The 25,434-nt window shown below is 36.2% G+C and overlaps 1 protein-coding gene across 7 annotated transcripts in view; it reads left to right on the top strand.

Annotated features, from left to right (window-relative positions):
* The window catches only part of PTPN13 (protein tyrosine phosphatase non-receptor type 13), a 227,101-nt gene that overhangs the window by 106,054 nt on the left and 95,613 nt on the right, over positions 1–25,434 (top strand). For 6 of the 7 annotated variants that reach the window (XM_042935989.1, XM_042935988.1, XM_042935986.1 and 3 more), the window contains exons 6-7: positions 2,051–2,138; positions 13,393–13,956. In XM_042935989.1, coding sequence (XP_042791923.1) covers positions 2,051–2,138; positions 13,393–13,956 — 652 coding nt within the window. The remainder of the gene's footprint in view (positions 1–2,050; positions 2,139–13,392; positions 13,957–25,434) is intronic. The other variant, XM_042935987.1, reaches the window with a different exon arrangement.

Here is a 25,434-nt window from a genome sequence, read left to right as displayed (position 1 = left end):
TGTTTGGGGAGTGTTGTGGGATTGGTTAGTAGGAGAGAAGAATAGAAGGGTCAATTAGAGTTCATATATAGGGAGCCTGCCTTTCCAGAGGCAAATTTCTACTAAGAAGAAATAACGTTCCAGTCATCGTTCCATTGCTCTTGCTAGTATCACTGGACAGAACTCCCAACAGCTACCGTTTTGTTCTGTTTTGTTTTTTAATGTTTACTTATTTTTGAGAGAGAGAGAGAGAGAGAGAGAGCAAGGGAGGGGCAGAGAGAGAGAGAGGGAGACACAGAACCTAAAGCAGGCTCCAGGCTCTGAGCTGTCAGCACAGAGCCTGACCCGGGCTTGAAGTCATGAACCATGAGATCATGACCTGAGCTGAAGTCAGATGCTTAACGGACTGAGCCATCCAGGTGCCCCTGGATTTATAATCCATATGCAAACAGATTTCACTAATGGAGCAGTATTAAAATATGTGTGTTTGTATGTGTGTAAACAAGTATGTATGCATTCCCCTGGTGCCAGATTTAAATAATTTCTCTTCATCATTATCTCTCCTTTTTCTTGGAGTTTTTACTCTAATTGATCATCTAAATAAACCTAGTGTTCTAATTTTTCATCCCTAATCATGTGGAATTTGATCTAAGTTGATACACTTTTATTTATTTTTTAAAGGTAATGTGCTTTTTTTCCCACCAATACATTTTTAATTTATTTTTTTTTTATTTTAATTCCAGTATAGTTAACATACAGTGTTATATTAGTTTCAGGTATACAATATAGTGATTCAACAATTCTATACATCATTACTCAGTGCTCAGTTGCTCATCATGATAAGTGTACTCTTAATCCCCTTTACCTATTTCACCCATCTGCCCACCCATCTCCCCTATGATAGGCTTTATTTTATTTTATCAATTTTTTAAAGTTCTTACTTTATTAATCTTCTCATGAGAAATCTGCACAATCACCACAGTCACTGCAGAATCTTTTTATTCCTTCTGTTGTCCAGTCTCCTGCTCACTGCTAGATACTTCATTTCTTTTTGTCAACACCAGTAATTGGCTTTTGCACTGTCGTCTTGACTTTCTTCATTCTGTTCTTGTGTTCCTTTCACTGTTTTCTTGAGGTCTTTGTCTTCTCAAACAGGCCATCTCTTTGTTTGGGTTCACTTTTCTTTGCATAATCCAAGGAATCCTAAATCATGCCAAAGCCAGTTGTCTTACCACCACCCGAATGAGTTCTGAATCCAAATACAAAGATGGTGTCTGGTGTCGTCTTGTACATTTTGGGTAGTTTTTCCCAAATTTCTTAGGTACTATCACCTTTTGGGGATGAAGAACATCAATAACCATTTGTTTCCGCTCAAGTACTCGGTTGGTTATGAACTTCCCAGTCCGGATAGCTAACTGTGTCATTCATGATGGCAACCGAGCTTCAAGGAGCCAGGGAGGAAAAAAATAACATGCTTTATTTCAAAGGAGTACCCTTAGGTAAAGTTATTAAAGCTTAAGACTACTTAAACATTTTATTATAAAGGAGATTTAAAAGAGCATTGATTTAAATTTAATTGTCATCCCTCAATATGTCATTTAGTCTAAAGCATTTCTCAAATGTAATTTCTGGCAGGAAAAATCTGATAAATTATTTTTGAAAATAATTTAAGTCATTACCGTCAATGCATAGTTAAATCAGGAGAAAATTTATTGTACCAGAATTAATATGATTTTAAAATTATAATCTAACTTGAGAGAGTAATGTAATTATCAGGAAAAAAAAAAACTCTTCAAGTTTACTGTTTTCAGATGGAACTCATTTTAACTACTTCAGTTTGGCTTTCTTCTATAACTCTGCCTTGCCTTTCATTTCCTGAAGAGTAATTGGCCAGAACTGAGCTACATAAATCCTGTTGAAGGAATACAAATTAACAATAGTAAGTGTTGAGTGTCTTTAGTTAATGTTTTACTCCAAAAATTGTCCAACTAATGTCATTCTGTAGACAATTACCATGAAAACAAAAGGCAGGTTGTTTTGTCAAACTTGATTTTTGATTATCTGTGTACAGACGGATCAACTTTCCCGTAACAGTGAACAAAAGCCTGATCGAAGCCAGGCTATTCGAGACCGATTGAGAGGAAAAGGATTACCAACAGGTAAGAATATATTAATGGGAAACTTTTGAGCTTTAACCTTATTTCATTGTTTCTTTTATGAAATCATATTTACCTGACTTGGAAATCTGATAATTGTGACCATAATTAGAATACATATATGCAGGGGCGCCTGGGTGGCCCCCTCTCTTTCTCTCAAAATTAAATAAACATTTAAAAAAAACAGAAAAGAATATAAGTATGCAAAGTGGAGGCAGGGAACCAACAGGAACAGTAACTATATTAATATATAAATCCTTTAAAATTATGCAGAAAACATTACTAAGACAGCCAAGACTCCTATAGTAAATCATTTCCTTTCCAATATTGTTATTATAGCAATAATATAATTTATTTACTTTATCATGGAATTTTATATTAAAAATAAATTTTTTTTGAGAGAGAGAGCATGAGAGAGCAGGGGAGAGGCAGAGAGAGAGAGGGAGAGAGAGAATTCCAAGCTCCGTGCTGTCAGCCGAGCCCGTGCAGGGTTCAAATGCATAAACTGTGAGATCAAGACCTGAATCAAAACCAAGAGTCGGATGCTTAACCAACTGAGCCACCCAGGAGCCCCAAAAATGCATTTTAAAGCAAGGTGAAATAAGCACATGGACACTATTGAAACAAAGTTTCAGAAAGCAACATTACTTTTACTGCACTCTATTTTGTTTCTTTATTTCTTTTTTTTTAAGATTTAATTTTATTTTTTTAAGTAATCTCTACACCCAAACTGGGACTTGAACTCACAACCCTGAGATCAAGAGTCCCACCCTCTCCCAACTGAGCCAGCCAGGTGCCCCTACTACACTGTTTTCTATTCTATTTCTTATTTTAATCGGAATCACAACCCCCTAAGTCAATTTCATTACCAACTAATTTTATGACTTGCAGTTATCAAATACTGTTTTAGGTTATAAGATACTTAGTACATAAAAACTAATGAAAAGTGGTTTTGCTGTTACAAACAGCATTAGATAATTATGCGTCCTATATAATCACTTTTTAAAGAAAATGATTACAAATCCCAAACGTGTAAAATGAAAGCAGAAAAAATTAATTTTTACATGAAAATTTATTTTTGTGTTGAATTTCAAGCTTGGCTTATTTATGAAATGAACTTTTGTTTTTGCTGATTATCTTTGTTCTCTATTTCTCAAGCAATATTGACAATTATGATAATCTAAACATGAAAAATATTTTATAGGTGAAGCATTTTATTGTCTTAAATCTTGGGGCTGTGCAAAGTAAATGTAAATATTGCTTAAATATATTCTAATAAAACATTCTAATTGATAATAGATTAAAAAGCTAAGATGTTTAACTTTTTAATTTAATCAGATAATCAGGGCACAGCTGTCTTAGTTAAAGCCTATGAAAAAAGTCTTATTGTGAAACTTAGCCACTTGATTATCTGAACCAAATGTTTTACAGAATTCAGAACTCTTATATTGAGAAGGAAAAATGTGCCCCTCAGCAAGTGTACTGTTTATCTTGAGAAATCAAGGAAAAGCAATAAAATCACTCTGATGGAGTGATTCTGCAATGGTTTAGTTAGTTAAGTGGCTGTTTTGGTACTTCTGTTTTACTTATGGAATAAGGACTACTTTTTTGAAAAAGTACCTTTGCTTTCATATCATCAATATAATCAATTTATTTCTGGTTACATAAGGTTACTTTTCTAATACATATATTATTTATGCATGGGTCAAAAAAACAGAAGGCAGACTATATGTGTGTGTATATATATATGTGTGTATATATATATACACTATATAGTATAATGTAGTATAGTTTTAAAATAAAGGGAAATATTTTTACCTTCTTCTTGTAGGTAAAAATATTTCCCTTTATTTTAAAACTATACTACAACTTGAGATATTGATATAGCGTGAACCTTGGTGCCAAGAAGAGCAGCATTTTGTTAATCCATCAACTTTTCAGTCAGTCTCCTGTTTTAGAGCTGAATAATAATAGAAAATTATAGTTAAATGTCAATGGCAAGCTGGAAGAGTCTTTTTCAAGAAGACATAGTGAACACTTTAATAAGTGAATGTTAGATTTAAAAGAAATTTTTCTTTCTTTTCTTTCTCTTATTTATCATCTTTCTGTTTCTCCTCCCTTTCCCCCATTCCTCTCTCTCCTTCCCTCACTCTCTGTTTCTCTCTCTTCTTCCTTATTTCTCATTCCTTTCTTTCTCTAATCTTTTTCTGGAATTCCCTTCTATCATCTCCTACTATCATTAAATGGCCATGTTATAGAATTGAAGTTGGTTTTCTTGTTTGTTATTTGTTGAGTTAGTAACTATAATGTTATATTATTAATTGTTAATTTTTAAGTAGTTTTTTCCTTAAAAAAAAAAAAGAAATGTTCCTATATATATGAGTCCCCCATTTTATCCCTGTCCATCATATATTCCATAGAAAACAAAAAAGATCATCATGCCATATTTAAAGACTTAAGTGTTAACATTGTTTAGATTGTATTACTTTCAATCACTCAGTCTTATTGTTACAGACAGTAATTATTACATACTATTTTAGTGTTGATAGTTTGAGCTGAATCTATTATCTACTCTAAAACATACTTTAAATAGAAGGTTATTTTATTGTCATTTACATTTATACATATTTATACATATTTTTTAATAAATGTGTATACAAAATTAAGCTTTCTGGACATGTAGATGCTAAGGAAAGAGAATACCTATTACATTAAGCACACTAGTTTTTGTAGATGAAAAATGAATATTTGTCAATTCAATGGATATGAGAAAAAGTTTTATAAGACTATTAGATTTCATAATACATTTGTAATACAATTTTAATGGTTCCATAAAGAAATATATAAGACTCTATGATTTATTGTTTTAGATAATCTATGTTTAAACATTAAGTTGTATGCAAAGTAAAAAAAAAAAAAAGCTGTAGTTCACCATCTTGGCTCATATTATTAGACTATTTTCTTACTATAAAAACAAATATATCAGAAGTTTTAGGGGCGCCTGGGTGGCTTAGTCAGTTAAGCATCTGACTCTTGATTTTGACTCAAGTCATGATCTCATGGTTTGTGAGTTTGAGCCCCACTGAATCAGGCTCACGCTGACATTACAGAAGAGCCTAGTTGGGATTCTCTCTCTGTCCCTCCCGCACTCACACACATGCACTTTCTCTCTCCCTCTCTCTCAAAATAAACTTTAAAAAAAGCTTTAAACCAAATTATTAATGCCTTTTGTGATTTTGTTTTTATAATATTAAGAGGTATTCAGTATTATTATCTAACAGTTCTTTAGAATGCTTATGATTCATAGACTATCCAAATGCAGATAATTTTGGCTTGACTGTAGTGAGTTTAAAATTTTGACAGAGAAATCTTTAGACTGTCCATTGATTTTATATCCAGTCATATCCTTTTATTGGAGAATTAAATCTCTATACCAATACTCAGGAGAATTTGTAAGGAATTACAATTTATCATTCAAGATAAACCAAATTTTGTTTGTGTTTACATTTTGGATAGAATTAGAGGTCCTTATACTTAAACAATAGCCTTTTTTAGATCACGTGTCATGGAAGAGTATTCCTGTTCTTAGCCATTGCTTTGCACAGTAGTATTACTGCTCAAGGGCTCTCTTAATTACCTTTAACAAATGTATAAAACCACATCTCAAAGATAGAATCAATATAATATACCACTTATAGCCAGTACCAGACAAGCAATTAGCAGCTAATAGTCAATGTTATATACTAATATAGCATATATAGTTAATATAAAAACTTTAAGATTAAAAAAATTACCTTGTGAAGAAGAAATATTCTTCTAGGACACCAGTGTTACTTTTGGGCAGTGCCAGGGTTTGGTTTTGTGTTGTTGTGTTTGTTTGTTTGTTTGTTTGTTTGTTGTTTTAATGCTTGCTTGCTTATTTATTCATTCATTCATTCATTTATTTATTTTGAGAGAAAGGGAGAGTGTGGGCAGGGAGGGGGCAAAGACAGAATCCCAAGCAGACTCCGCAATGTCAGTGCAGAGCCTCATGTGTGGCTGAATTCCATGAGATCGTGACCTGAGCCGAAATCAAGAGTCGAACACCTAACCAGCTGAGCCGCCCAGGTGCCCAGGCAGTGCCAGTTCTTAACTGTCAGTGGCCACTTGCAGCACAGGGCCTTGTTATAATACATCAGTACTAAAACATTCTCTTTGATGCAAACCAACCTGAAACTTTTATGTAGTGATAGCTTTAGTTTATTAGGTTCCTAGCCACAGTTTTCAGAAAAGAAAATTTCAAAATGGGCAGTGAGATACAAAATTAGGTTAAAAGAAGTAAGCGATTTTAGGGTTAACGCCTGTATCTAAGTGATTTGGTCGTCAGATTGAAACTTAACAATGACATTTTTATCTATCAGTAAATGACCTTAAAAGGTCTTTCCTCGTATCTTACCTCTCAGATCTGTTACAAAAGCTTAAGGCCTAGGGGCGCCTGGGTGGCTCAGTCGGTTAAGCGTCCGACTTCAGCTCAGGTCACGATCTCCCAGTCTGTGAGTTCGAGCCCCGCGTCAGGCTCTGGGCTGATGGCTCAGAGCCTGGAGCCTGCTTCCGATTCTGTGTCTCCCTCTCTCTCTGCCCCTCCCCCGTTCATGCTCTGTCTCTCTCTGTCTCAAAAATAAATAAACGTTAAAAAAAATAAAAAAAAACAAAAGCTTAAGGCCTAAACTATTGGGCTGTCTGCCCCCATTTTGTTATTTTATACTGCCAATGCTGATAAAATGGCTTCAGTAAGCAGAAAGAAATCAAACGTTTCCTGCCAAGCTTAAGGCAGAAACCTACACCGTGATCAGATCAGCATGATAGTGCTTCAGAACTTGGGCGTATTGACAATATCATGTTTCTTTTTTTATGTACTTGAACACACTTGTGAGGACAGATGGGTAATCGGGGAGCCTCTTTTAATACTGAAATGTCATTTTGAACTTAGCTTCTAGGGGACACTTGAATTTTTGAGTCTTGTCTGAGCGGAAAGGTGAATGATGGTATCCAAGTAAGGATGATGTTAATCATATGTAACAAAAATAATTAAACACAATGTACTTTACAAGGGAGATTTTTTTTAATTTAGCTAAAATAAATGGGACTATGTTCTATTAGGAAGACTTTTTATATTCTTAAAATCTTTTATTTTTATTTATTTTCCCCATTTAGTTTTTAGCAAGCTGTGTATTCTCCAGAAGGAAAATGTTTATGGATTCATTTTATATTTGGATGCTCATAATTGTATGTAAAATAATTGTGTCTGTAAACTCTCTCTGAACTCAGAGCCTTTTTGAGAGATGAAAAATCCACCTGTAGTCACCATTTATCCTGTTTTGAATAATTTGATTTTTTTAAATTATACAATCTAAAACTTTTGTTGGAGATCTTTTGATTTCTGGTTTCATGATTTCTTCTCAAAGGAACTTTTAAATTCCCCCTTGGTAGATAATTATATGCTGAGGAAAATAAAGCAGAAATGAAAGGGAGGAGGAATTTAGAATTTTATGTTGCCCTTATTCAGAAGATCTCATAATAGTTCATTAGGGGTTAGTTCATTTATCCTGTCCTCTTTAAGAAGAAAGCATAACAAGTTATGTCCACGGTTTTGTAAATGAAGTGAGAAACGTAGACATTAAGTGGCTTGCCCAAGCTCATGGATTGAATTTGGTAAAGCTAGAATTAAAACCCAGGTGTTTTGACAGTAATCTTTCTGGTAAATTATGCTACCTAAATTGGCTTTAAAAGGTTTCAAGAAGTTATGCATTCAATCCATTCTACAATCATTCTTTTGGAACGTCTTTAATCAGGAACTAGAAATACAAAAACAGGTAAGACGTGGTTTCTTATGTTATTGTTCCAGTGGGGGAGGGGTGAGGAAATGAGTGGGAGTGATGACAGATACCAATATAATGGATAATTTTAATATAGTGAAAGAAATGTCCTAAGAGAGGGTCAGAATGCTCTATGAATATAGTGACAGGAGCTAGTAGTTCTCCCAGGATGGGAAAATATTAAAGAAGTTTCCACCTGAACGCTTTTAAGAGTAGTTCCAATGGCACTGCCTTCAGAAATAATTAACTTCCTATAATCAAAATGGGTAGTGAGCACAGCTCTTAGATGTACTTAATGTTTTCAGTGCTGTTTACTGCCTGTTAAATAAAATAATTGTAATAGCCCAGCTATTATATATATATATGTAATACATATAATAAAAATATCTGGAAAGCAGTTGAAGAAATTGCACTTTATGCAGCCTCAAATAAAGTTAGTAAGTAAGGGGCACTGGTGTTAACAACAGTACATGGTTCTCGCTCGTCTAACAGACTTGTGCACCTAATAAATGAGTCTGGAATTCCATGTTTCTCCTCACTTAAAGGGCCAGATTCTATATTTGAACAGATTGGTGATATTTTTCCCACAGTGCTTTAGCAATTCAAGGCAACCATGATATGTTATTTGATGTTGTATATATTTTATCCACTTGTGAAATGTTAATCAGGCAAATACATACCCAGTTGTATAGTTGAAGATAATGAGTATCATTGACATGACAAAATGCACTGAGACTCCTGCCAGTTAGTAATATGTGATTTAAAAATGGTGTGCTTAGGGGCGCCTGGGTGGCTCAGTCGGTTAAGCGTCCGACTTCGGCTCAGGTCATGATCTCACAGTCTGTGGGTTCGAGCCCCGCATCAGGCTCTGTGCTGACAGCTCAGAGCCTGGATCCTGCTTCCAATTCTGTGTCTCCCTCTCTTCTCTGCCCCTCCCCTGCTCATGCTCTGTCTCTCTCTGTTGCAAAAATAAATAAAAACATTAAAGAAAAAAAATTTTTTTAAATGGTGTGTTTATACCAGCCCAAATCCATCTCTGTTACCTACCTGAAGGTTGTCTTTTTTTTTTTTTTTTTCCCTCATCTAAAAAGCAAACAAAAGCAGTCATAAGCCAATAGACCCACTGGAGAAACCACTCCAAACATCTCTTTCCTAACCCTTCTTTTTTCTTCCTTAAAAAATGATCTACACTCAGTTTCTGCCTTTAATGCTTTTGTGGTTCATAGCTCTTACAATTTTACTTTAGAGCATATACATACCAAGTATATACATATCACTTTGAACCTTGTTTCACATGACCACAATTTTTTGCCCATTTTCCTCAAGAGTATCAATCCCTCCCCCGTCCCTTCTTTCTTTCTCACTCTCCTTCCTATTTCACCATTCCTTCGTTTTATTGGCTACCAGAAGAGACATTATTATGGTTCAAAACTATCTTTTATTAGTAATAGTCATGAGACTTTAAGTTGGCTATCATAATGTGATTTTCAGACATGGAGAGCAAATTGAACCATGGTTAAATTTGGCATATTTTGTAGATGGAGAGCACCAAAGTAGTGAAAACTTTTAAATGGATTATTTTCTTTTATTTATTTTTTAAATTTTTTTTAATGTTTATTTATTTTTGAGAGACAGAGTGTGAGCAGAGGAAGGGCAGAGAGAGAGGGAGACACAGAATCTGAAACAGGCTCCAGGCTCTGAGCTGTCAGCACAGAGCCCGATGCAGGGCTCAAACCCATGAACCTTGAGATCATGACCTGAGCTGAAGTCGGACGCTTAATTGACTGAGCCACCCAGGCGCCTCTTAAATGGATTATTTTCATTATAATTTTGTCTGACCTCACAGAATTTAAAAATGGTAACTTTCTGGACTTTTAATAAATAGGAACTGAAATATTTTTATATCTACTACTGTGCATAAAGACAAAAACCTAGCATTTATAGAGCAGTAGTTATCCAAGAACCACCTTATTAGCAATTAGTTTTAAATTTTATATGGCTGGTGAGAAGACACGGTGCTTTTAGGATCCCATGGCCCATTAATATATTGTTAATAAATACTAATGACCTAAAAAAGAATGATAAATCTACCTGTTACAGATAGAATAAACTCATGGCACATATGGTGATTATTTCAATAGTGGTCAGAGTAGGCCTCACTGAAGAAGTTATATTTAAAATAAAAGTATAGGATAAGAAACAACTAATCATGAGAAAGGTCTGGACCATTCAGGCCAAAGAAAACAATATGTATAAATGTCCTAACATAGAAGAGAGCTTAACAAGAAAACCTGTGGCCTGGATGGAATAAAAGAAGTGGAGATGAGACTAAGAAAGTTTCAAACAGCAGACCTGAAAGGAGTCCGATTTTATTTTGAGTATAATACTATGCCTTTGAGACTTATTAAAAAAGGTAGTGGCATCATGGAATTTATATTTAAGAAGATAACTCTGACCGCTGAATAGAGAGTGGATTGAATGAAGAAAGAATGGGGGAGGGCTATCCAGAAGCCATTGCAGTTTTCTAGTCAAGTGGTAATGTTAACTGGGAATAGGGTGATGCCAGTGAAAATCGAAATAATCACATGGAGTAAGTTATCTTTGAGAAGTTAAATAGTCAGTACTTCTGATGGATTTGATATGGGCAGTAAGGATGATGAAGGATTTCAGGATGGTGCCTTTATTTCTGTTTTGAGCAATCAATTGGATAATGATGCCACTTTCTGTAATTTGAAAGATTGGCGTTGAATGGATATCTCTGGATGTAGGAAGCAAAAAGTTGATTTTCAGCATGTTCAGGTTGAGGTGCTTGTAAGATTTAGTAATAGAAGTTCCAACTATGTAATAATGGAGCTCCCAGAAGACATTGGTGCCAAGAATTTAAATTTGGGAGTTATCAGTATATAGATAATACTTAAAGCCTTGTTAGCAGATGAAATTATATAAGAAAAGAGTGAAAAGATAGGGTTCTAAAACTGATATCTGAGGACATCCAACATTTGAATATCTGATAGAGGAGGAAAAAGCAAAGACTAAGAATGAGCAATCTAAGAAGTAGGAGAAAACACTCTTGTAAAGAGAGGATTGTTCTTTATTAAGTGACTGTCATCACCATCAGTTGTTGCTGATGGGTAGTTGTTGCTGTAGAGGTAGGTAGGATATGGATATAAAATCATTGGATTTGGCAATATGGGGGACATTAGTGATACATAAGGAGAGTTGCCCAGGTGTGGAGGAGTTGGAAGTTGGCTAAAGTGAGACTACTGAATGCGAAGTAAGAAATTGGAGACAGCAGTGGCAAGAGGGAAATGTGGTAACAGGGTAGAGGTTTTGTTTAGTTTGCTTTTTATTATAGAGACATTAAAGCATGTTTATGTACTAATGGTAATGACTCAATAGAAAGAGGGGTTAATTAACATGGAGGACGGAAGTTAACCAAAGAAGCAAAATCTCTGATAACATGAAAGGAGAGGGGATTGAACACGTATTGGGAATTGGCCTTCACCTGGTAAAAGATTTCATCTTTTGAGACAAGGAAAAAGATTGGCAGACATGGGTAGATGTGTAGAATTAGCCATGGAAAAGTGAGAAAGCTCTCTTCTGACAGATTCTATTTTCTGGTTGGAATATGAGATAAGATCATCAGAAAAAAGAAGAGGGAATTAAGGTGGGAAAATTGAAGAATGAGAAAAAGTGCAGCATGGTAGAGAGTGAGTGAAATTACTATTAACACATGGTGCTGAGTGTCCAACTTGTTTGACTATGAATTTATGACATTGCCAAAATACTCACTTGTTTGATTTTCTAAGTTTGGCTACTTGTTGGTAGCTAAGTGGTAAAAGAAGGCAGCAGATTGTTGAGTTCGTCTGTGGTTGTATGACCCTTAAGTCCTTTCAATTCTTATTTTTTATCTAATGTATTCTATCAATTTTGAAGAATATCTGTTCTACATTTTTAATAAAATTCTAAATTAATGAGTTTCAATATGTGGTTTAAGAATGTGATTTATCTCTAAAATACTGTAACATAAACATGTGTTTATCAGTTTTAAATTATCTTAGATTAGAAGCTAGAGTCTGTGATAATCTATGTCTAGATGTGGTGTGGTATATTCTCAGTGATCTTGATATGACATGCCCCAAATATTGATGTTATACTTATTTGCATTTAAAAAGATCCATGTTCAGGGAAACATGAGTTGCAAGAAAAGGAAAGTATTTGAATCTAATTCTCCAGTAAGCAATTATTTGTGGACCATTCTGAAATAAATTCACTTTTCTAAGATTTTTAAGGTAAAATTTGAAGTCAGGGAATTAAAGCTTATAGCTATTGCCCTGAAGAGGCAATTGACTTATACAGACGAATTACTAAGCAATTTAGTATTACTAGGAAAGTTTTAGTCATTATTTTATATTGTGTACATAGCAAATAGGTTATTAGAGAGGGATCACAGAAAGTCACACAGGAAATCTTCAGTGTTTATGGGCTACTGGGTTAGTAACTCTGAAGTATTTTTCTACATTTCTTTTTCTATAGTGGAGCCATAAATATATGACTTTTTAATTCACTTTATGGATTTCAAAAATTAATTTCTGGTTGGGCATTTTTGCTGTGTCTCAATGCATTTTTAGACTGGTGCCTCAGAAAAATTAGAATGGCTTACCAGTTTTTAACTACATCAAAGACTAAAGAATAAAAAGACTTTATTCCAGTTGACAAATATTGATGCATTATGTTTAAGACAAAAACTATTTTAGTACATGATGGTCTGCCATGGAAAAGTTAAGTTTTTTACATAATTTAAACAATCAAATTATCTGGATTTCAAACGTTTCTGAAAACATATCTAATTATAATAAAATTTTGATACTTAAGGATTCTAAATGCTACAATCCTTTTTTCATCCAGAATATAGCAAGAATTCTTTGTTTCTTCTTTAAAAATATTTACTTAAATGACCAGAAAATACCAAGGCTTTATGTTGAAGTGATACATGTTTGAATTATACCTTTAGAAGTTAAAGGAGTATACTCTACCTTCTATTATTGTGCCAAATCATTTCATGGATAATTAATATTCTGCCAAATTGGATAGTATCAGAAACTTTTGTCTAGTCTATTTTTTAAAACCAAATAATTCACCTTTGAACATAAAATAACACTGCTCAAAAAAGTAAGTTCACTACATTCTTGTTTTCATTAGGTAAGAAACATTGGACCATGGAAAGTTACACAAACATAACTTCTCTTTCCACTTTCACTATCGGCACCATCCCATGTCATCTCTGATCCTCCATTAGGAAATTTAGAAAATTACCAGCACTTTCACTGTCAATAGTAAGATTACATTCCAGTTATTTTCTAAAAATTCTGTACATACATGATAGATTCTTATCATTCCAGGAAGAAGCGCTACTTCTGATGTACTAGACATACACAAGTCTCCATTCTCTCATCAGACCTTTCTTAACAAAGGGCTTAGTAAATCTATGGGATTTCTGTCCATCAGAGATACACAAGATGAGGAAGATTATTTCAAGGACATTTCATCAGATAATAATTCTGCACGTGAAGATTCTGAAAATACTTGTTCCCCTTACCAGTTCAAAACTAGTGGCCCAGAAAAAAAAACTATCCCTGGTATTGATGTGCTTCCCAAGAAGAAGATTTGGGCTTCATCCATGGACTTGCTTTGCACAGATGAGAGAGACTTTTCTGGGGAAACTGGTGGATTCCGACAATATCTCCCTGAGGCAGTAACAGTGAGGACTTCAACTACTCCTAGAAAAAAGGAGGCAAGATACTCAGATGGAAGCATAGCCTTGGATATCTTTGGCCCTCAGAAAGTGGATCCAATGTTTCATACTCGAGAATTGCCCACTTCCTCAGCAATATCAAGCGCTTTGGACCGAATCCGAGAGAGACAAAAGAAACTTCAGGTTCTAAGAGAAGCCATGAATGTAGAAGGTTAGTAATTTTGTGTGTGTTTGAGAGAAAATTGAATTGAAATATTTAAAATTGTGTTTTGAAATAAAGAAGGGTTATTAAACCATTCCACAAGTCTTATTTCCACTGTCAAACCTTTATACCCAGGTTAGTCTCTTTGTTGGTTTCTGTTCTCCTTTCCACCAAAACTGTAATCGAACTGTATTGCTCCCACAAAGTCATCTCTAGTAAGCATCCTAGTCTGGGCACTTTATAGCCGTACTATATTTGGGGTAGTAGATTTTTTTAAGATTGTAATCTTCTCAAGGCAGGAGCCATATTTTCTTCTTCTTTTTAATCCTCCACAGCACCGTCTATCATGCACTGTCTCATAAGAGGCTTCCCTAAAGGACTGGTTCATGGCAATAAGAGGCAGTTAATCAAAATCAGAAACTCTAGGGAGGCAGAGTGGCATGGTGATAATGCAATAGTTCCCAAACCACCAGCTTCAAGAAACAAACTTAGGGACACAACTCCTGAAGATCATAATTTGTTTGCTCTAGAATGAAGTTTTAAATCGATATTTTAAAAGTCATAGTATTTAGGTTTATAGATCTAAAGACAGACAGCCTAGGTTTGAATTATCTATTGCATCAGTAGCTACATGATCCTTACTTCGGCTACTGGGCTTAATCCCTCCAAACGTAGGTTACCCCATCTGTAAAATGTGCTTAACCAAAATAGATGAATTTGGTAATAAATGTGAAGTGATTAATAAATCACATTATTACAATGTTAGTATGAGAGGCATAAAAACAACTTTATAAATGATAAATTCCTTTTTTTAAATGTTTATTTATTTATCTTTGAGAAAGAACAGGGACTGGGGAGGGGCAGAGAGAGAGGGAGGGAGACAGAGAATCTGAAGCAGGCTAAGTGCTATCAGCACAAAGCCTGGCATGGGGCTCAAACCCATGAACTGTGAGATCATGACCTGAGCCAAAGTCAGGCACTCAACCCACTGAGCCACCCAGGTGCCCCTATAAATGATAAATTCTTATTATTTGCAGGACAAAGCTCTGGTTCAAAATACCTGATTCACACACAAACCTCAATATATTGAGTAGAATAAAATTATGTTTTAGACATATGGATAGAGGCCATTTTTAACTTAAATAAATGGAAGAGAAAACAAAATTAGATTTACCAATCTAATCCTCTACATTTTTGAAGATTAAAGCTATGTTATCTTCCTTTGCCTCCCAGACAAACTTTGGGACATAGTTCAAATGTCACTTTAAGGTGCCTTCTAGTTTAGCAAGAGTAGTGACATAATCAATCATCATATTCATGTTTAAGGCCATTGTTCCAGTGGAATATTTTTGATTCATAGATTACCTTTAAAGTGCTTTGCTAAAGGTTTGTTCTGTTACTTAAGCTTAAGCATAGCCCTGGGCTGAACATACTCTACATGTTGTACTTTACTTCTGATAAAAGAAGCTTTGCTTCTTTTTTTTCAATTCAGGAATTGCAAATTAGTGATGAATTTGAAATAAAGGAAATTATCAAGCACTTAATTGATATTATGGGTATGTGTATATATATATATATATACACACACACACATATACATACATGTATATATACACATATATGTGTATATATACATGTATGTATATATGCATTTTTAAAAATTAGCCACCTTTATGAGATTGTTGTATATAATCTTGATCTGAAAACTTTCAAGGACAGAAAATAAGAACTTAGAAATGTGTCTTATGCATGATTTTACTGTTTAACTCTGATCAGTAAACTTTTAGAGTTATGACAGCAAACAATAGGCACTTTCTATAGCTTAAGGTCTCCTCTTTCAGAAGTTGTACTTCATGATTATTTAATGTTACACAACAGCTAGCATATGAATAAAAACGTCGCCTGACCTTCTTATGAACATGCCTTCATAGAGACATTGATGTGAAGAATTCTTGCCCATCATGGACAAAAAAAAAAAAAACTAAACCCTTAATTATTCAAGTAGATAAAACCATGATAGTCTCAGAGTATAAACAGTGGAGATACATACCGATATAGACGACTAGTTCTAACATATATGTGTTTTTTAACATGTGAAATATATTTTCTTAACATGCAAATATTAAAAATTAACTCATAATTTCTAATGTTCTCGTGTGTGTTTCAAAAGAATATTTACTTATTATTTGGTAAATGAATAGTAGTGTGTATTAGTGAAGTCTGAGGAAAAATGTGTTTCTTTTAACCCCTTGAACCTTGGTTTGAGAGTTAAACAGTAAGAAATTAAACACTAATGGAAATATATTTAATCTGTTAAATTTCACTACAGTAGTCTGATATATTTTGTTTGAATAGGTAATTTTTTATTACCTATAAAATGAGTATTAAGCTAAGCAGTGTCCTAGTTTGCATATGAGCCTTTTATCAGGGATTGTGTGCCAAGCACATGTAAAAGAAACTTGTTTGCATCTTGTTTCCAAATATACATGTATATCTACAAAGATGATGCATATAATGTTATTGACACTTATTGGTTAAAAATGTTAACTTGTTATGAAACCTAACTTCCAGATTAGGAATTTTATATTTATTACAAGAAACACAAAAAAGATTTCTTTTTCAAAAAAAAAATATGCTTTGAATTGTTTGATTCAGGACCATTTCCATTCTGAAAGGCTATTGACAAATTTCCAAAAACATTTGTTCTCATAAAGAATCTATACATTTTTTCCCAGAGTATATTTTATAATCAAGTTAAACAAAACACCTTGAAAATGTTGGTATATTATGGAAATGCTTACACCATCTTAAAAAAAACTCCATTATTATACAGTAACTTGTAAGTAGTAATAAATTATATTTGCTTTAGACAAAAAATATTCTTCAAAAAGAATGTTTCATGCTTATAATTCAAAAGCAATTACTGTTAGTTATTTAGTTGAATATTTTGCTGGTTTTATGCTGTGTTTTTTCTAAAAGTGAAATAATTTATATTAGCTGTTCAAACACAATTGCAGATTGCTATACAAAGATTTTAGCTAGTATACAAAGGAGAAAAAAGAATTGAAAATGATACAAATCCCATTTATTTCATTTAATTCTCATGAAAAGTAAGCTCCATAGATCCCTTTTATGTGTGAGAAATCAAGTAGAACAGTGGATATTATTAATGTACACCTATCTTTTTAAATATTCTTGTTCTGAAGCATTTAATGGGGCACGTGGGTGGCTCAGTGGGTTAAGCTTCCAACTCTTGATTTCCACTCAGGCTATGATCTCATGGTTCATAGAATCGAGCCCCACTTGGGGCTGTCTGCTGGGAGCAAGGAGCCTGCTTGGGATTCTTCCTCTCTGCCTCTCTCTGCTGCTTCCCAGCTTGCACAGCACACTCACTCTCTCTCAAAATAAATAAACTTAAAAAAATAATAATAATAAAACATTTAAAAAAATTAATAGTGCACTGTACAATTTTTGTGATCTTTAAATTCGGCAGTTGCTACTGGCTACCAGTAATTTTTGAATTAGAAGAGGTCTTGGAGCTCAATATCCCTGAGCTTGTGAAGATTTAATGACTTACCCAAGATCACATAAGCAGTTAATGATAGTTTCCGTCATTGTGGGAGTTTGTGGATTTACGTCTAGATTTGGGAGCTCCAGTATAAGAATTTCCAACTACATGCTACTTCCTAATTTTGAAAAAATATGTATTTCAGTATTCATTGGGTTAATAGAGCAATTGGAAGAAAAGAAATTGCTAAATTTCAGTTTGTCCTTTTAGGCATGCAGGGAGGCTCATTGAACTAATGGGAAAGATAGTTATCTCCTCCAACCTCAGATATATATAGCCCTTTCCTTAGTCCATCCTCTTGAAAGGAGCCTTTACCCAAATCACCTCTATGGCATCTCCTTAGCTGACATCAATCAGCCAACTAGCACAGGGAAGACCGGAATTTGGTACGGGGAGAAATCTGGATACTATTTAAACCAAACTTCTCATTTTCAAAACCCCGAGTAGACTAGTTTGCCAAAGGAGATACATAATTCATAATTTATAGCAGAGCTGTATTTAGAATCTAGATCTCTTGAAATCCAGAATAAGATTTTTTTCCACTCTGCCATTCTGATTTTAAGCAGAAACAAGATACATTTCAGATACATTGTTTGGAAAATTTATTACTGCCAGGAAAGTTGGACATTCAACTAACCACCTAACAAAACCCTTAATAAAGTCTTTTCCTAATAAAATTATGTAATTTTTAATACAGTAAAACAAGATAGTACAATGAAAAAAAAGGCTCAAGTAAGGCACTTTTAGTTCTTTCTGCAGCAAACCACACTGGATAGGGGTTAAGATGGAGCTCTCTCCTGTGTCGCATGGATTATTGTGGTAGTGTTTTGTGTTGTTGTTGTTTTTTTCTTTAAATTTTTTTAATGTTTATTTATATCTGAAGGAGAGATATACAGAGCATGAGTGGGGAAGGGCAGAGAGAATGGGAGTCACAGAATCCAAAGCAGGCTCCAGGCTCCAAGCTGTCAGCACAGAGCCGGACTCAGGGCCTGAACCCACAAACCATGAGACCATGACCTGAGCTGAATCAGACACCCAATCAACCTAGCCACCCCGGCGCCCCTATTGTGGAAGTGTTTTAACAGGGCTTTCCTACAGTAGGATGTAAGACAGTTATCCTGTAGCTGACAAGATAAAAAAGTAAACTATTAAAAAGCTGTGGTTGGCATTGAGTGCTCAGATTTCCTTAGAAACAAAACAAGAAAGGAACAGAAAAGACCCCAGGAAAGAAACTGTAGAAGTTTAAAAATTATAAATGTAAGATTGTTTCCATAATCATTAAGCTAACGCTTAATCTTTCAGATAGTTCTCTACATACAGAAAGCAGTAAGGATGGGGCAGGAAGAAACAATAACAGGTTTCTCTTGTGGAAAATAGTTTTAAAATTTGATGTGATTCTGTTTGCTTTATTCTCTTTTTTTTTACAATATATGAAGTTTATTGTCAAATTGGTTTCCATACAACACCCAGTGCTCATCCCAAAAGGTGCCCTCCTCGATACCCATCACCCCCTCCTCCCTCCACCCCCCATCAACCCTCAGTTTGTTCTCAGTTTTTAGAGTCTCTTATGCTTTCGCTCTCTTCCACTCTAACCTCTCTTTTCTTTTTTATCCTTCCCCTCCCCCATGGGTTTCTGTTAAGTTTCTCAGGATCCACATAAGAGTGAAACCATATGGTATCTGTCTTTCTCTGTATGACTTATTTCACTTAGCATCACACTCTCCATTTCCATCCACGTTGCTACAAAGGGCCATATTTCATTCTTTCTCATTGCCACGTAGTACTCCATTGTGTATATAAACCATAATTTCTTTATCCATTCATCAGTTGATGGACATTTAGGCTCTTTCCATAATTTGGCTATTGTTGAGAGTGCTGCTACAAACATTGGGGTACAAGTGCCCCTATGCATCAGTACTCCTGTATCCCTTGGGTAAATTCCTAGCAGTGCTACTGCTGGGTCATAGGGTAGGTCTATTTTTAATTTTTTGAGGAACCTCCACACTGTTTTCCAGAGTGGCTGCACCAATTTGCATTCCCACCAACAGTGCAAGAGGGTTCCCATTTCTCCACATCCTCTCCAGCATCCATAGTCTCCTGATTTGTTCATTTTGGCCACTGTGACTGGCGTGAGGTGATATCTGAGTGTGCTTTTGATTTGTATTTCCCTGATGAGGAGCGACGTTGAGCATCTTTTCATGTGCCTGTTGGCCACCCAGATGTCTTCTTTAGAGAAGTGTCTATTCATGTTTTCTGCCCATTTCTTCACTGGGTTATTTGTTTTTCGGGTGTGAAGTTTGGTGAGCTCTTTATAGATTTTGGATACTAGCCCTTTGTCCGATATGTCATTTGCAAATATCTTTTCCCATTCCGTTGGTTGCCTTTTAGTTTTGTTGGTTGTTTCCTTTGCTGTGCAGAAGCTTTTTATCTTCATAAGGTCCCAGTAGTTCACTTTTGCTTTTAATTCCCTTGCCTTTGGGGATGTGTCAAGTAAGAAATTGCCGCAGCTGAGGTCAGGGAGGTCTTTTCCTGCTTTCTCCTCTAAGGTTTTGATGGTTTCCTGTCTCACATTCAGGTCCTTTATCCATTTTGAGTTTATTTTTGTGAATGGTGTAAGAAAGTGGTCTAGTTTCAATCTTCTGCATGTTGCTGTTCAGTTCTCCCAGCACCATTTGTTAAAGAGACTGTCTTTTTTCCATTGGATATTCTTTCCTGCTTTGTCAAAGATGAGTTGGCCATACGTTTGTGGGTCTAGTTCTGGGGTTTCTATTCTATTCCATTGGTCTATGTGTCTGTTTTTGTGCCAATACCATGCTGTCTTGATGATGACAGCTTTGTAGTAGAGGCTAAAGTCTGGGATTGTGATGCCTCCTGCTTTGGTCTTTTTCTTCAAAATTACTTTGGCTATTCGGGGCGTTTTGTGTTTCCATATGAATTTTAGGATTGCTTGTTCTAGTTTCGAGAAGAATGCTGGTGCAATTTTGATTGGGATTGCATTGAATGTGTAGATAGCTTTGGGTAGTATTGACATTTTGACAATATTTATTCTTCCAATCCATGAGCAGGGAATGTCTTTCCATTTCTTTATATCTTCTTCAATTACCTTCATAGGCTTTCTATAGTTTTCAGCATACAGATCTTTTACATCTTTGGTTAGATTTATTCCCAGGTATTTTATGCTTCTTGGTGCAATTGTGAATGGAATCAGTTTCTTTATTTGTCTTTCTGTTGCTCCATTGTTAGTGTATAAGAATGCAACTGATTTCTGTACATTGATTTTGTATCCTGCAACTTTGCTGAATTCATATATCAGTTCTAGCAGACTTTTGGTGGAGTCTATCGGATTTTCCATGTATACTATCATGTCATCTGCAAAAAGTGAAAGCTTGACTTCATCTTTGCCAATTTTGATGCCTTTGATCTCCTGTTGTCTGATTGCTGATGCTAGAACTTCCAACACTATGTTAAACAACAGCGGTGAGAGTGGGCATCCCTGTCGTGTTCCTGATCTCAGGGAAAAAGCTCTGTTTTTCCCCATTGAGGATGATGTTAGCTGTGGGCTTTTCATAAATGGCTTTTATGATGTTTAAGTATGTTCCTTCTATCCCGACTTTCTCAAGGGTTTTTATTAAGAAAGGTGCTGGATTTTGTCAAAGGCCTTTTCTGCATCGATTGACAGGATCATATGGTCTTTTCTCTTATTAATGTGATGTATCACGTTGATTGATTTGTGAGTGTTGAACCAGCCCTGCATCCCAGGAATGAATCCCACTTGATCATGGTGAATAATTCTTTTTATATGCTGTTGAATTCGATTTGCTAGTATCTTATTGAGAATTTTTGCATCCATATTCATCAGGGATATTGGCCTGTAGTTCTCTTTTTTTACTGGGTCTCTGTCTGGTTTAGGAATCAAAGTAATACTGGCTTCATAGAATGAGTCTGGAAGTTTTCATTCCCTTTCTATTTTTTGGAATAGCTTGAGAAGGATAGGTATTATCTCTGCTTTAAACGTCTGGTAGAACTCCCCTGGGAAGCCATCTGGTCCTAGACTCTTATTTGTTGGGAGATTTTTGATGACTGATTCAATTTCTTCACTGGTTATGGGTCTGTTCAAGCTTTCTATTTCCTCCTGATTGAGTTTTGGAAGCGTGTGGGTGTTTAGGAATTTGTCCATTTCTTCCAGGTTGTCCAGTTTGTTGGCATATAATTTTTCATAGTATTCCCTGATAATTGCTTGTATCTCTGAGGGATTGGTTGTAATAATTCCATTTTCATTCATGATTTTATCTATTTGGGTCATCTCCCATTTCTTTTTGAGAAGCCTGGCTAGAGGTTTGTCAATTTTGTTTATTTTTTCAAAAAACCAACTCTTGGTTTCGTTGATCTGCTCTACAGTTTTTTTAGATTCTATATTGTTTATTTCTGCTCTGATCTTTATTGTTTCTCTTCTTCTGCTGGGTTTAGGCTGTCTTTGCTGTTCTGCTTCTATTTCCTTTAGGTGTGCTGTTAGATTTTGTATTTGGGATTTTTCTTGTTTCTTGAGATAGGCCTGGATTGCAATGTATTTTCCTCTCAGGACTGCCTTTGCTGCATCCCAAAGCATTTGGATTGTTGTATTTTCATTTCCATTTGTTTCCATATATTTTTTAATTTCTTCTCTAATTGCCTGGTTGACCCATTCATTCTTTAGTAGGGTGTTCTTTAACCTCCATGCTTTTGGAGGTTTTCCAGACTTTTTCCTGTGGTTGATTTCAAGCTTCATAGCTTTGTGGTCTGAAAGTATGCATGGTATGATCTCAATTCTTGTATACTTATGAAGGGCTGTTTTGTGACCCAGTATGTGATCTATCTTGGAGAAGGTTCCATGTGCACTCGAGAAGAAAGTATATTCTGTTGCTTTGGGATGCAGAGTTCTAAATATATCTGTCAAGTCCATCTGATCCAATATATCATTCAGGGACCTTGTTTCTTTATTGACTGTGTGTCTAGATGATCTATCCATGTCCATAAGTGGAGTGTTAAAGTCCCCTGCAATGACCACATTCTTATCAATAAGGCTGCTTATGTTTGTGAGTAATTGTTTTATATACCTGGGGGCTCCCGTATTTGGCGCATAGACATCTATAATTGTTAGCTCTTCCTGATGGATAGACCCTGTGATTATTATATAATGTCCTTCTTCATCTCTTGTTACAGCCTTTAATTTAAAGTCTAGTTTGTCTGATATAAGTATGGCTACGCCAGCTTTCTTTTGACTTCCAGTGGCATGATAAATAGTTCTCCATCCCCTCACTCTCAATCTGAAGGTGTCCTCAGTTCTAAAATGAGTCTCTTGTAGACAGCAAATAGATGGGTCTTGTTTTTTTTATCCATTCTGATACCCTATGTCTTTTGGTTGGAGCATTTAGTCCATTTACATTCAGTGTTATTATAGAAAGATATGGGTTTAGAGTCATTGTGATGTCCGTAGGTTTCATGCTTATGGCGATGTCTCTGGTACTTTGTCTCACAGGATCCCCCTTAGGATCTCTTGTAGGGCTGGTTTAGTGGTGACGAATTCCTTCAGTTTTTGTTTGTTTGAGAAGACCTTTATCTCTCCTTCTATTCTAAATGACAGACTTGCTGGATAAAGGATTCTCGGCTGCTTATTTTTTCTGTTCATCACATTGAAAATCTCCTGCCATTCCTTTCTGGCCTGCCAAGTTTCAGTAGAGAGATCGGTCACGAGTCTTATTGGTTTCCCTTTATATGTTAAAGCATGTTTATCTCTAGCTGCTTTCAGAATTTTCTCTTTATCCTTGTATTTTGCCAGTTTCACTATGATATGTCATGCAGAAGATCGATTCAAGTTACGTCTGAAGGGAGTTCTCTGTGCCTCTTGGATTTCAATGCCTTTTTCCTTCCCCAGATCAGTGAAGTTCTCAGCTATTATTTCTTCAAGTACACCTTCAGCACCTTTCCCTCTCTCTCCTCCTCTGGAATACCAATTATGCGTAGATTATTTCTCTTTAGTGCATCACTTAGTTCTCTAATTTTCCCCTCATACTCCTGGATTTTTTTATCTCTCTTTTTCTCAGCTTCTTCTTTTTCCATAATTTTATCTTCTAGTTCACCTATTCTCTCCTCTGCCTCTTCAATCCGAGCCATGGTTGTCTCCATTTTATTTTGCAGCTCATTGATAGCATTTTTTAGCTCCTCCTGGCTGATCCTTAGTCCCTTGATCTCTGTAGCAATAGATTCTCTGCTGTCCTTTATACTGTTTTCAAGCCCAGCGATTAATTTTATGACTATTATTCTAAATTCACTTTCTGTTATATTGTTTAAATAGTTTTTGATCAGTTCGTTAGCTGTTGTTATTTCTTGGACGTTTTTCTGAGGGGAATTCTTCCATTTGGTCATTTTGGATAGTCTGGAGTGGTGCGGAACTGCGGGGCACTTCCCCTGTGCTGTCTTGAATAACTTGCGTTGGTGGGCAGGCCGCAGTCAGACCGGATGTCTGCCCCCAGCCCACCGCTGGGGCCACAGTCAGACTGGTGTGTGCCTTCTCTTCCCCTCTCCTAGGGGCGGGATTCACTGTGGGGTGGCGTGGCGCGTCTGGGCTACTTGCACACTGCCAGGCTTGTGGTGCTGGGGATCTGGCGTATTAGCTGGGGTGGATCGGCAAGGTGCACAGGGGCGGGAGGGGCAGGTTCAGCTCGCTTTTCCTTCAGAGATCTGCTTCGGGAGGGGCCCTGCAGCACTAGGAGGGAGTCAGACCCATCGCCAGAGGGATGGATCCGCAGAAGCACAGCGTTGGGTGTTTGTGCGGTGCAAGCAAGTTCCCTGGCAGGAACTGGTTCCCTTTGGGATTTTGGCTGGGGGGTGGGCGAGGGAGATGGTGCTGGTGAGTGCCTTTGTTCCCCGCCAAGCTGAGCTCTGTCAACTCTCCCTCAACAACTCTCCCTCCCATTGTCCTCCAGCCCTCCTCCTCTCCGAGCAGAGCTGTTAGCTTATAACCTTCCAGATGTCAAGTCCCGCTTGCTGTCAGAACACACTCCGTCCAGCCCCTCCGCTTTTGCAAGCCAGACTCGGGGTCTCTGCTTCGCCGGCAGGCTGCCCCTCTGCCCTGGCTCCCTCCCGCCAGTTCGTGTACCGCGCACCGCCTCTCCGCCCTTCCTACCCTCTTCCGTGGGCTCTAGTCTGCGCTTGGCTCCAGAGACTCCGTTCTGCTAGTCTTCTGGTGGTTCCCTGGGTTATTTAGGCAGGTGTAGGTGGAATCTGAGTGATCAGCAGGACGCGTGGTGAGCCCAGCGTCCTCCTAGGCCGCTATCTTCCCAGGATCCCCCTGTTTGCTTTATTCTTTTCACTTTTTCACCTCAGTATAGGACTTTCCTAGTCTACTTGTTTCTTCTTCCTTGTTCCTGATATCTTTTTTCTACCACATTACTCCATCTCAATATCTGAGAAATTGTATGTTTTCTAATAGAAATGTCTGTCACCATCTCTCTTGTTTGTAATTACCACACACTCCCTATCTAACATTGCCTTGTGGGTTGGCAACACATTCCTGATTATGAGAGATTGACTTGGAACCAGTACTGTGAGTATAGTATGAACAGCACTCCACCCCCTGGGTGGGGACCATGAATACCATTTTGCTTCCAACAGTTAAAACTCCTCTACATTCTGTATAAATACTGGAAAAGGACACAAAGAATAGATATAAGTAAGTCCTTCAAAGGTGACTGTGGTTAAATGTTACTATTTAAGGAGTTTTAAGTCAATCTACTATACATCAACCTTAAATATTGCTTAAAAGACAGTATTGTGACCTCTGGTCTAGCCTAGTTTTGCTGTTCTGTGACTGCCTTGTGAATGCAGCTTAAACTCTGTGTTGTGCAACTAGAATATGTAAGCACTAAAGTATGTGAGCCTGT

The sequence above is a fragment of the Panthera leo genome, chromosome B1 (assembly GCF_018350215.1).
Source record: "Panthera leo isolate Ple1 chromosome B1, P.leo_Ple1_pat1.1, whole genome shotgun sequence".
NCBI lineage: Eukaryota > Metazoa > Chordata > Mammalia > Carnivora > Felidae > Panthera > Panthera leo.
The sequence above is the reverse complement of the archived record's forward strand: the minus strand, read 5'-3'. Positions and strand labels throughout refer to the sequence as shown.